We start from the raw sequence: 13,636 nt of genomic DNA, 5'->3' as shown, positions 1-13,636 counted from the left end.
GAAGCTAGGGGGAAGCAGTAGGATAAACCTAGTGTGGATCCCTGACCATTCAGGGATCTGTGGCAATGAACAAGCCGACAGATTGGCCAGGATGGGACAAAGACTCCATTCATTGGACCGGAACCAGTCCTGACAATCGCCAAGGCTATGATCAGACTAAAACTATGGAAATGGTGTAGAAGACAGCACGCAGAATACTGGACCAAGGTCTATAAACAAAAACATGGTAAGGTAATGATGCCAAAGCTGTGTCTTAAAAGAAGCTCTGTAACCTTGGGCTTCAACAGGAAAGAGATTAAAATCATGGTTGGACTGATGATGGGCCAGGGGAATTTCAAAAAACACCTACATACACAATGGGTATAATGTAAGACGACCCTAAATGTAGGATCTGTGATGAGAGTGAAGAAACTGCATCACACCTAATCTCTGAATGCATGGCATTGGAGAGCAAGAGAGAGAGAGAGAGAGAGAGAGAGAGAGAGAGAGAGAGAGAGAGAGAGAGAGAGAGAGAGAATTTTCAGGACAACTAGACCTGAAGAAATTGTGTCTAACAGAAAACTGGTAAAGGGACTCCTTGCACTATTTAAGGCTATTGGTTCGCTTTACTAGATATACAGGGAGTGATACAGCACAATAAACTTAGTTTCAGTGGGGGCAGTGGCGGGTTGGACCAAAGCTGTTTTAGCTTCCCTACCAAAATCAAATCAAATCAGGCGTTATTGGTGTGTACAGGCGCTCCTACGTGTTGTTGTCACTTGAGCCCTCAAGCACAGAATTCAGATGCGCGGCCAATGTGAATGCCAAACGTCGAGAATGTGCTGATTGCTGTGTAGAGCTTTCAGGCTGTCATAACATTGTGTTACCGAATGTTTTCCATAATAGTTTATTCACATATTTATGACATTTTGCTATTTGAGTATTCTTTTTTGATACCTAATAGCTTTTACAAACTGTTATTTTTCATATTCACAAGGCCAGATAACTGACTAGTGAGCTCAGATCTGTAGTTATGTTCAGGTTATATTTGTGTAAAGTAATTTTTTTATTGATTTAAAGTTTGGGCCATAAGGCTGTTTTTCTTTAAAAATTTTTTGAATTATTCTCATTGCTTTTATACAATTGAATAACTGGTGTAGAGCACCGCAATTTGCAAATACTAGTTGATCATTGTGTTGTTACCAGTGCTCTGTTTTAATTAATGTGGTGAAAAACTTTTGTATCCTCAAATGGGGTCAGCATTCCACTCGAGCAGCCCACGTACCCTGCTTACCAATCCTATGCCTTACCACTACTGTTAAATAAATTAACATGTAATGTAGTGTTTTTCTTCAATGGGAGAAACCATTTTTTGTTTGTATGTATGTATAGTGTGTGAATAAACTAACTACATCCAGATAAGTGTTTATTATTTGCTGTGGGTCACAACAGATGACATTCTATAAATAATATAAAGGAAAAGGAGGAGAACAAGGAAAGTTCTTGATAACACGCACATAAAATTTATTTCCCTAGAATATATTTTTTTTTCTCAAAAGTGGATACCACATATGAATACCATGTGACATTTTCACATGATCAGTTATGTAAACTGCATCACAATACATCCCATGTTATTGTTGATATGGCTAGTATACATTTCAGCTATCTTCTTATACATTCAAATTACACGGTCCAGGTGAACTACATTTTTTGCCTTCTTGTTTACAAACCTTTATTGAAATAAACTCTGGATGGTGGGTTAGGCATCTTCTTGATTTTCTCCTGTAAAAGAGAGAGAAAAAAAGAATAAGGTAGCATATATTTGTTTTCTTTTCAAGTCATATGACACCCAACTATCAGTGACTAAATGAAAATGAAATGTGTATCTTAAAAAGAATCAACGAAGAAATACAGATTATTTTTCTGTGGAGCATCCTAATATTTCACTTACGTGAAGTGTCAAACTCCAAATTAAGTTAGATGGGGCTATATAGAACAGAATTTGCAACAGTATCCTCATGTGTACCGATTGCACAGTAAGCCCATGTATTTGTTGTAGCCATTATTCTAAGGAAAACTATTTCTTAAACTACAATGTTTATGCAGGGAAGTATTTTTCAAAAATGTGTGGCATTTCTGAGGATGGTATTAGAGAGTATTACCTAGATTTTGAATAATCACCACCAATGGTGGCTGAAAACTTCTACTGTAAGAAGTCACCCAGATTCTACCAATAAGGCAGAGAAGTGTATACTGGTTGGTAGTACCTTCTTGTCTCCGAGTGTGAGAAACTGCTCCTAAAGATGGATTAGCCAGCAATGGCACTAGGACATCTAAGGCAATGGAGACCCCTGCAAAGAAGACATATGCGTACCACACCTGAAACGTAATCAGTAATTTAAAAAATGTCATGATGATCTCTCCAATGGCAACCGATTTCAGATTAGTTGCCCATTAGGACCTATGGAAGGGAATTGCTAAAGAGGTAATGACCATGAGAAATACCTGACAAACCAATGAAAGGAATCCAGGTTAATCAGAGTAAGTTACTATGACCAGATATGTGATTGAGAGCAAACCATCATTATCAACAACAATTGTACTACATGTGCTCATGTGCTGACATCACAAGCAGGAGGTGGAGGGAGGGACGGAAAGGGGGGGGGAGAGAGGGGGGGAGAGAGGGAGAGAGAGAGGGGGGGAGAGGGAGAGAGAGAGGGGGAGAGGGAGAGAGAGAGGGGGAGAGAGAGAGAGAGAGAGAGAGAGAGAGAGAGAGAGGGGGGGGGGAGAGAGAGAGAGAGAGAGAGAGAGAGAGAGAGGGAGAGAGAGAGAGAGAGAGAGAGAGAGAGAGAGAGAGAGGGGAGAGAGAGAGAGAGAGAGAGAGAGAGAGGGGGGGGAGAGAGAGAGAGAGGGGGGGGAGAGAGAGAGAGAGGGGGGAGAGAGAGAGAGAGAGGGGGAGAGAGAGAGAGAGAGAGAGAGGGAATGTGTGCATTGAATAGGAACAGATGAGACAGTTATGGGAGAATATGGGCTCAAGGCTCAATAGTAGGAATGAGAGAAGAGAGAGACAGTTCTGCTATACATTACAGCTAGTTAATAGCAAATACACTGTTCAAAAATCACAACAGGAAATATATTTGCAAAAGGCCTGCAGAGACAGGACAACAACAGGTGCATTATACCATGATGAGATTGTGATCCCAAAATCAAATATTTGGTTGTAAGGCATACAAATGAGTAGATATTGACCTGGATTACAATTTAGTAACGATAAAGAGTAGGTGGAAGATCCAGAGAATTTTCAAGAAGGCTCAATGAGTGAAGAAGTAAGATACTGAAGTACTGAGGAATGATGAGTTCTATAAAGCTGTGGATACTGTGACAATGAACACCACAATATGCTGTTCAGTTGAGGACAGGACATCCCAGACAAAGCGTTCACAGAAATTTGACAGGTAAATGTACAGACAAGGAAGTTACTGTGAAGAAACCTTGTGTGACAGCACAAATACTTCAGATGATTAGCAAAGGAAAGAACTGCAAAAACGTTCAGAAAAAGTAAGTAATAAATCAAGATAATCCACTTCTAAACGAAATTAAGAGGTGCTGGAAAATTAAATCAAAATGGTTGCAGAAAAATCATTCATTTATTCACTCCCATATCACGTTCTATCAATCACATCATGGAGAGTCTTTAAGAATGTGGGACAAGTCAAATTATATTTGATAAAGGCAGAATATTATAATTGCACAAGTCTGGAATAAATACCTTTTTGGCTTTAACTTCATTGCCCTGGAAGATTATGCCTTTGGACAATACTCAGTGAAAGCAAGCTAATAAATTCTACCAGTAGGTCAGCCCAATGAAAAAGCTTTGCAAGTGCAAAGCATGCAGGACTGAGTGTTGAACCACTCCTTCCCACTGTACACACATCAAAAAAATTTTTGCATCACCTCGGTTCTGAGAGTTCTCGGTTCACAGAGTTCTGGAACCTGTACAGAGAACTGGAATAGAGATCAACATGAACATCATTTCCGCTCTTTTTTATTGCTCACGAAAACCACACATTGCATGTTGTACCACAAACAGTGAGACCATCAGAGGTGGTGGTCCAGATTGCTGTACACACTAGTACCTCAAATACCCCGTAGCATGTCCCCTTGCACTGATGCATGCCTGTATTCGTCATGGCATACTATCCACAGCTTCAGGGAGGCACTGTTGGTCCAGATTGTCCCACTCCTCAACGGCGATTCGACATTGATCCCTCAGAGTCGTTGGTGGGTCAAGTCGTCCATAAACAGCTCTTTTCAGTCTATACCCGGCATGTTCGATAGGGTTCATGTTTGGAGAACATGCTGGCCACTCTAGTCAAATGATGTCATTATCCTAAAGGAAGTCATTCACAAGATGTGCACGATGGGGGCGCGAATTGTCATCCATGAAGACTAATGCCTCCCGAATATGCTGCCGATCGGTCGGAGGATGGCATTCACATATATTACAGCCGTTACATCACTTTTCATGACCACCATCGGCGTACGTTGGGCCCACATAATGCCACCCCAAAACAGCAGGCAACCACCACCTTGCTGCACTCGCTGGACAGTGTCCCACAATTGTCTGGCTGAAGGCAATATGCAATACCCATCGATGAAGAGAACATGATGTCAGTCCTGAGCAGTCCATTTGGCATTGTGGGGCCCATCTGTACCATGATGCATGGCGTCCTGATTGCAAAGACAGACCTCGCCATGGACATCAGGAGTAAAGTTGCGCATTATGCATCCTATTGCGCACAGTTTGTCATAACACGACGTCCTGTGGATGCACGAAAAGCATTATTCAACGTGGTGGCGTTGCTATCAGGGTTCCTCCGAGCCATAATCTGTAGGTAGCGGTCATCCACTACAGTAGTAGCCCTTGGGTGCCCTGATCAAGGCATGTCATCGACAGTTCCTGTCTCTCTGTATCTCCTCCATGTCTGAATAACATTGCTTTGATTCTCTCAGAGACACCTGGACACTTCCCTAGCTGAGAGCCCTTCCTGGCACAAAGTAACAATGCGGACGCAATCAAACCACGGTATTGACCATCTAGGCATGGTTGAACTGCAGGCAACATAAGCTGTGTACCTCCTTCCTGGCGGAATGACTGGAACTGGTTGGCTGTCAGACCCCCTCCGTCTAATAGGCGCTGCTCATGCATGGTTATTCACATCTTTGGGTGGGTTTACTGACATCTCTTAACAGTCAAAGGGACCATGTCTGTGATACAATACCCACAGTCAATCTCTATCTTCAGGAGTTGTGGGCACTGGGGCTGATGCAACACTTTTTTGTTGTGTGTATTAATCAGAAAACTATTGAGTTTCTCTCTCTCCCTCTCTCTCTCTCTCTCTCTCTCTCTCTCTCTCTCTCTCTCTCTCTCTCCCTTCCTACAGTTGGCAGCATAGATCCTTTTTGCACCTATTCTTCTCAATATTTCTTTATTTGTGAGATTTGCTGTCTACTATATTATTACCATCCTCCTACAGCACCACTCTTCAAATGCCACTCATCAATGTTGTGCGCATTTCCAAGCCATATGAGACGACCCTCCACAGAAAGATCTTACCCTATCTCTTTCTGATGATGTAAGAAACAACTTTTTCTTGTAATAAGATGCAGTGAATGCAATTTTGTTCTTTGTGTCACCTGAACTTTAGCCATCTGAGGTGATTTTACTACCTAAATAAATATTTACTTATCCAAGTGGTTTATTATTAATTATGCTGTCTATTTGCAATATGTGGCAGCTGCATACCATAATCTTCTGTGCATTATTTTTTATGTTTTACTTTGTTTCAAAATCTTTTTCATTTTTGCTAACTTTTTTATAGTTTCCACCAATGCCATATTTGTATTTGCACTTCATAATTTTCTCTCTTCAATATCTTCTTTACATTCCTCGATGCCTTTCTCAAAATACAGTTTGATCAAAAATGGTGACAACTGACATCCCTGATATACTCCTTACTCCAAGATTTTCTTGAACATTTCCTTCTAAATCATCATATTCTATTCCATTTATAGCTCTTGCCTTCTATTTCATAAATGCCTTGTTCCATTTTAACTTTGCAGCGGGACCTAACAACAACTCTAGCTGCAGTACACTAGACTGCAAGAGACTTAACATTTTGGCAAGAGACATGAATAGTGCTGAACCTCACAACAACTATGCCCAAAGCAGTCTCAGCTCATATCCGAGTTCCTCTAAAGCTTGGTACCTGAGATCAAAATACTAGTTACCTGTAACATAATCAGTACAATGTGCCATTCCACCATTCCCAAGCTGTGTCTGAATGTTTTTAGAAACATTCCATGAAGGTAAAGTGCTTTTGTGACAACTGCCTCCCCCTCATGTCCCACCCTTTGTAAACTGACTTACATCCTTGTGAGCTTAACCAGGCAGGAGGCACTGGACTCAGTTCCAACAAACCTTGATGACCTTTTGCCATCAGCCGGATGAAGTAGGTGATACACACTACCAGACAGTGTTCTATAATTTAACTGCCTATGAGTGCTGAAGATCATTCAGATGGTAATGTGATATCAATGAGATAGCTACAGTTAATAACTAATAGGAATTAATACAAAGCATAACTGCAATTCTTCTTCTTCTTCTTCCTCCTCCTCTTTCTCTTTCTCCTCCTGCTTGTCTTTTAAGGGACTCATACCTCCCATTCCAATGTCACATGTGGCCTCCACGAGAAATCCAGCTGTTGCCAAAATATATTCTGGCTAGATAGTATTGTAACTAATATATTATAATTTAACTTTGGTGATGGTTTCAATGAAGTGAAGGCACTATTATTGATGGGTCGGTACACAAAGCTACATTAATGATTATGAACTAAGACATTTCGAGTTTTTAGAATTTAAAGGAGTTACGACAATAACACATTTTCAAGGCCATTATCTTGGTCACCCTCATTACTGTGGTCTTACTGAAAGCCCAATCCAGTGCATATGAAATAGATTTATTTATAACTTGTAATCTTCCAACACCTTTTCTATCTTGAAATGCATTATAGCTAGAAGTTAAAATGGTTTCCAAGCAAGATTGTTCACCTGCAGTTCTGGTTCAAGTGACGCTGTTGCTATTGAGGCTTTCTGTGAAAACAATGCACAGCACATGGGTGTTGCAAATGTGAGGAAGAAACCACACAGCAAAGTTTGTATTGGAGCAGAAGACCATGGAAAGCGCTGCAAAACGCCACGTTTTTCAAGTCGGTCCATTACAAATGGCGTAATTGCTGAAACAATATTTAAATAGTCACAATATGTAAATTTAACACACAGAACATCAATTAGTTACATGTCACTTTCAAATGGGTAACAGCATTCACATACTACTGCTAAATGTACACAGCTGACTGGTTATCTTTATTAAAGATGATTTTCGAACACTGACATTGTATACATAAAAAACATGCTTTATACAAATAATGTTATGAGGTACAGCAACTATTTAATATGTACAGTTGATGTATTATGTAACAAAATAACGACAATGTGAATTAGGATAGACTGCTACTCGCCACACAGGAGGCACTGGGTGACAGACAGGCCATTTAAATGTGCCTCCTTTATGTGGTGAGTAGCAACATGTCCTAATTTATATTGACATTTTATTTACAATTTTTTTCAATCCTTAACATGCAATAGTTTTGCTAGAACAAACACAACAGGCCAACTTACATAAAAGCGATATTTAGACCTCCTGAACACAACGGCTTTTACAATATTAATGAAACGAATTATAATAAATTTATTCAACAACCAGCTTGCACATCACTAACTTGTCACAGGAATTATGTCTGGGACACAGCAAAGCTAATAGTTCAGGAGACCACAGAATGTAAATATGTGTCAGAGGGCATACAGGTACTGTGTAGCCAGGGAGAGTACTAACATGGTGGTGAAAGCCTACATGCTGTGCTCTATATCTGCTGAATATACAAGCAGCCAATACTGAAAACATGAACACAAAAAAATAACAAAATTTCTTTATCAATAGTGTGTTAATGATCATCAGGCATCCCCTCAATTAATACAAAAATACGATGTGTTGTAGTGAGTGGAAAGATTATCACAAAAAAGAGAAAGAGAATGAAAATCTGAAAAACAGAAGTTACAACAGGTAGGAGGAGAAATATATCAAGGTACCCCAGTTGAGAGAAACTATAAAATTATGGGAAACAACAATTTCTTATTGATGGCAAGCACTTTCCTTCAGGAGAAATGCCAGCAGTTTCCAATAAACACACACAACAATACATATGAGGTATGAAAATTAAATAATTGGTATGGTGGTACAAACACAATTTTCACAAAATTAATCACATTCAATATATACTCCACTTGTCAATTCCTACAATGCTCTGTATGAATTTTCCATTTCTCAGAACAGTGCTGGAAGTCCCTTTCTCAGCCTTAAGAACCTCCATTTCTTTTGATTTCATCTCTTCCACACTGCCAGACATTGTCCCCTAAGTGCTGATTTGGCCTTTGGGGAAAAAAAAACAGCAGTCGGTACCTCGGTGTAATAATGTTGATTGATGCCTGGCCTTAAGACAATTTTCATTGGTCAGTTTACAAATTTTCTCAATGGTTTTGTTTGTTTTTATGTTGAGTGTTGTCCAGGGCACAGATTGTGTTTGGTCATTTTATATCCCTCCTTGAACTTTTTGAACCCCTCAAAAACTTGTGTTCATCATAAACATTTACTTGCATACACTTCCTTTAGGATGGCATGAGCTTCTGTTAGAGTTTTCCCTAGTTTCAAAAGAGGCTTGGGGTTAAATCATCGCTTCAGATGAACACTTTGTATTTTCTTTCATGATATTAGCACAAGGGCTTCAACTGACAGTTGCTACATTGAGACTGAGGGACATAAGAGTGCCAGTCAAGCTCAGGAAGGGAGAAGCACCAACTGACACAAACATGTTGAAACCTGCCACGAAACACTCACTGTTTGCCAGTAGCACCATCAGTTTGGTTATTTATTTGTCACACGGGATGAGAAAGACTCATCTGTAGTGAGGAGAGAGATAAGACAATGATGCAAAAAGGGGGGAGGGGTTGCATCAGAGAAAGTAGGAGATTTACAATAGTATGTTGGTAAGTACTGTACCAGTTTTAGTCTAGGGATGATTAGAATAAAAGAAGATGTGAAGAAGAAGAGAAATTAATAATGCAATTGAGAACCAGACATGAAGAGAGAAAGGGTTGAGGATATGTTAATGGAGGTTAAATAGAGGATGATACCCGGATGCAAAGGTGTATTCAATACCAAATTTCCTTCTCTGGAGTTCAGGAAACCTAGTATTAGTGTGAGTATCCAAATAGCCTTTATGCTGTATCTGGCACTCGGGTCCCTTGGGTCGTGCTACAGAGTACATTCAGCAACTAGGTACTGGGTCTCCGAGGCGGACACTACCTCTATGCCCATTCATACCCTCAGTCAGTCCAGTTGTTTTACTCACTCCTTTATAAAATTCTGTGCAATGGACACCATAAAAAAAACAACATGTGATTTTAAAAGTTACTTCACCTTCCATCTTTTAGGCTTTTGTGGTTATGGGGGTGGGATAAATAGCAGTAGGAAGCTGTATGGGACAGTTTTACAGCGTGAATGATTGCAGGGATAGGAACAATGAGTTAGGGATAATGGTTTTGGAATGTCGTGCAGTCTGACTAGGATGTTACCGAGGTTAGGAGGGTGACAATGGTTTGAGTGGGGAGGATACCAGGGAGAGGAGATCTCATTCCCAGGCTTGAACTGAGAAAGCCATAGCTTTGGCAGGAGAATGTGCTGAAGCATTTGCAGCATGAGTGACAAGTGAGAACTATATTATTCAGAGGACGAGATAAGAATGCTTTGTGAATGAGGCCTGTAGGGTAGTTGCAGAAGTGAAAAATTGTGGGACAAGTGGTAGGCATAGGTGTTGAGGGATTTGGTGGTGGCATATACATTTGCTGTGAATGCCTAGACTGTAAGGTATGGAGTGTTTGATGTGCAATGGGTGGCAGCTCTCAAAGAAAGTGTATGTACTGTTGCTAGCTGGTTAGTTTTGTGTACTCTGAGGTTCAGAGACATGAAAGCCAATATCAAGCAAGACAGCTTAGGATTTGGAAAAGACTAAATGAATTTGAACTGAAAAAAAGGGGATCCAGCTTCTGGGGTCTTGAGGAATGCCTTTTCCACGTAGCCCATGACAAGGCTGATATAAGATGGGGCCATACTGGTTCTGATAGGTCCACCTCAGAACCTCCTGCCCGAGTCCATTTCCCTCCATATCCCAATACACCCCACATGCCCATCTTCTACATGTTCCCCAAAAATCCATAAATCCAACAAGCCTGGACACCTCATTGTAGCTGGCTATTTTGTTCTTACTGAAAGAATTTCTGATCTTTTTCACAAACACCACTTCCTTCAATGAGTCTCTACCATCCCTGCACCTTTACCTCCTGGATCTCTACTCATCACTGTCGATGCCACCTCCTCATGCACCAACATGCCTTATGCCTATGGTCTTGGCACCACTGAACATTGCCTTCCAAATGACCTTCAGACTCAAAATCCGCTATCTCAATCCATATAAGATCAAATGTGGGAAACAAACATTTGGTCACAAATTTTTGTACAATGGTAAGAGGAACTGTTCACAACAACAAACTAAAAATCTAGACCAATACTGTGCGAGCGTTGGAGTTGCCGGGTGTACAAAAGTAACTTTATGTTTTTCTCTAACAGTTTGAAATCTGCGACTTCTAGTGAAAATGTTCCCAGTACAAAACGTAACTACATTACATTTCCTACATAAAGGTCTTACTCGTTTTCTCCTCTAGCACTAATAGTTTCTGCATTGCAGGGGATGGAAAAGTTGCAGATTGTTAAAAATAATGTTTTAATAGTATAATGTTTACTGTTAAATGAAGTTGGTTAAGAACAAATATTAAATGTGTGTACCACATCTAAGTGACGTAGAGCCACGTCAAGGGGGTTAATTGTATTCTGGGGGTACAATAGGGTGGAGAGTGGGGTGGGCGAATGGTAGGAGTGTGAGGGAAGGTAGACCTCCAAACTGTGGTCATGCACTTCCCTCCTCCATACGTCTCCAAACAAAGTCGAGCTGGTGGTTCCCCACTCTATCCACACCACTATGTCGTGAGATGAAACCACAAAGTGTTCACAAAATTATACCAACCCCACAGCACATAACATGATTCCAGATGTTCAATATTTTTACATAAAAGCTCATTTAACAGCTGTAAGTAAGTACTCATTTAATAAACTGAAAATAACTCTACTACATAAACATGGGCTCAGTGAAGTTATTTTGTCTACTCACATAAGACAACTGGACAGGAAATGCTGGGGACGCAGAGTTTGTCTGATGTCTGAAAAGGGAGCATCATTTGTGATGGGGGAAGTTGCCTTTCCCAGAACAACTCTACAGCTGCCATACAGGATGACTAAAAACCAAATTCACCTCTTGCAATGTAGAAAAGTGTGCTGAGATTTACACAGATTCTATCCATATGCATTTCTTTCATTAGTATTATTAGTAACTCTTAACTGTACTCCATGTAGTGATAATGAACTCTGTGGAAAATAAAAATCCCTGGGCATGTCTGTACACTTTGTCACCAGTGATTCAAAAGGTACACTGTGGAGGGCAGTATAACTTTGTGGAACACCCTGTAATTCCTTCTTGTGTCTTAATGGACAGGATAGAGTGGGGAATCATCTGCTCCCTCTTCAGTTTGCAGATCTATGAAGGAGGGGAAGCTTGATCACAATCTTGTGGCCTACCTTCCCTCAGGCTTCCACCCTCCATCAGCCTCCTATTCCACCCCGTTACACTGACAGAAGACAAATGATCCCTTAATATGACTCTTACATTTGGCACACACATTTAACATTTGTTCTTAACCCACTTCATTAAACTGTAAACATTATTTTTATACAGTTAGAACAATATTTTTAATAATCTGTGATTTTTCCATCCCCTGAAATGTGGAAACAGTTAGTCCTAGAGAAATTTAACATAGTTACATTTTATGCTGGAAAACATTTTCACTAGAGTTGTTCACGAGAAACACAAAAAAGTGACCCTAAAATGTCCCATTTGGGAATGGCTACCATGAAATTGCTTGTTGGGGTTGGCAGAGTACCGTTAATAACATAGTTCAGGTCTGACCTTTAGTGGTATTTGAAAATATTGTATTTTGAAAAGATTGCAAAGGAAAATTTGTGGAAAGAGAACAGTTTATGCAAGGCAATTCATGGATCTTTCATGCAGACAAAGCAGCTTCCTGCTTTGCTTTGGCAACTAGTATGTTTTGTGAAAAAACAGATGTCTTTCCCCCAAAGCCATCACATCCCCAAGATCTTGCTTCATGTGACATTTCTTGTTTCCAAAATTTAAATTCATTTCAAAAGGATTCTATTTCATTTAAGTAGGATTAGGTACGAGAATCTGTCACAGGAACTGAATGACATTCAAAAAGAAGCTTTCTAAACACCATGCCAAAGTGGAGAGCACTGGGAAGAGCATGTGTTTGAAGGAGACAAGAGGCTAAAAATATAACATGAAAAATGACACTAAGAAAAAATTCTCAGTTTAAGAAAATGGAGAAAAAAGAACACACATTATCTGCAGTTTCTAAATTGACTTCCTCCAATGAATGAAAGAAACAAAACTTCAATTTAAATGTCTATCAGAAGTATCCTCTCTATTTGAAAGGGAAGAATCCTCCATTCCAAGAGGAAGGGTGTTAGCTTGTTGAAGAAATGAAAACTGGACAGTGAGAATTTTCCCTTTAGAAGTACAGTTGAAAGATGTAAGATAAGTACAACATGTGGAGAAATAAATCTGGAAGATGACGAGTGTGCTTCATCAGCAACAAATGAGACTGTGGTAACAGAAGTGATGCAAGACATTAATGACTACTCATAACTCAACATTTAAAATGAGCACATTATAGAAGCCAGATGGGGCATTCTTACAGCACTAGGAGTAGCAAGTTGGGTTACCAGGTTAAAGACTCTTCTTAATGAAGATTGGGTTTTTAGAGTGCTGTTCTCTATGAAAGGAATTATGACAATAAACTATATTTCATGAATGCTGAGTACATTATATGGACCTATTAGTGAGTGGACGGCAAATGCTCCTTGTTAACTCCCAGAACGATTCATGTTCATGTTATCATAATGGCCTGTCTTGACAGGGGAGCAAATGAAACACAGTTTTCAGGAAAGAATGGAATTAATTTGTGCTGTACTGAAACTTAACTGCAAGTGGGAAGATTTATATGGCAATGTTCAACACTGCCAGATGAAAACATTCTACAGGGTGTCCAGAGAAGGGCTCCCTGATTTCAATATTAAATATCTCAAAAACAAAGATGGATAGAGGACTGCAGTAAACGGTATGTTTATTGTGAAAGCTGTAAGAAGTTTATACAGCAGTTTGAAATAATAGTTACAAAAGCTGCTAACAGATGGCGCTGTACACTGTACAGCTCATATCAGCATACATAAGTGAAATAATCGTATGAAAACAATCTTTGCAAACAATCACATCACAATGTTTTCAAA

At 39.8% G+C, this 13,636-nt stretch overlaps 1 protein-coding gene across 1 annotated transcript in view; it reads right to left on the bottom strand.

Annotated features, from left to right (window-relative positions):
- Nucleotides 1-1,486: 1,486 nt before the first annotated feature.
- Nucleotides 1,487-13,636, bottom strand: part of LOC126175899 (sideroflexin-1) — a 137,164-nt gene continuing 125,014 nt past the window's right edge. The window contains exons 8-9 of the mRNA XM_049922957.1: nt 7,096-7,280; nt 1,487-1,764 (exon numbers count right to left, since the gene is read on the bottom strand). Of these exons, the coding sequence (XP_049778914.1) occupies nt 1,705-1,764; nt 7,096-7,280 (245 nt within the window). The 3' untranslated portion in view covers nt 1,487-1,704. The remainder of the gene's footprint in view (nt 1,765-7,095; nt 7,281-13,636) is intronic.

This window comes from Schistocerca cancellata, chromosome 3 (genome assembly GCF_023864275.1).
Source record: "Schistocerca cancellata isolate TAMUIC-IGC-003103 chromosome 3, iqSchCanc2.1, whole genome shotgun sequence".
Classification (NCBI taxonomy): domain Eukaryota; kingdom Metazoa; phylum Arthropoda; class Insecta; order Orthoptera; family Acrididae; genus Schistocerca; species Schistocerca cancellata.
Note: the sequence above shows the minus strand (reverse complement) of the source record. Positions and strands in the feature narration are given on the sequence as shown.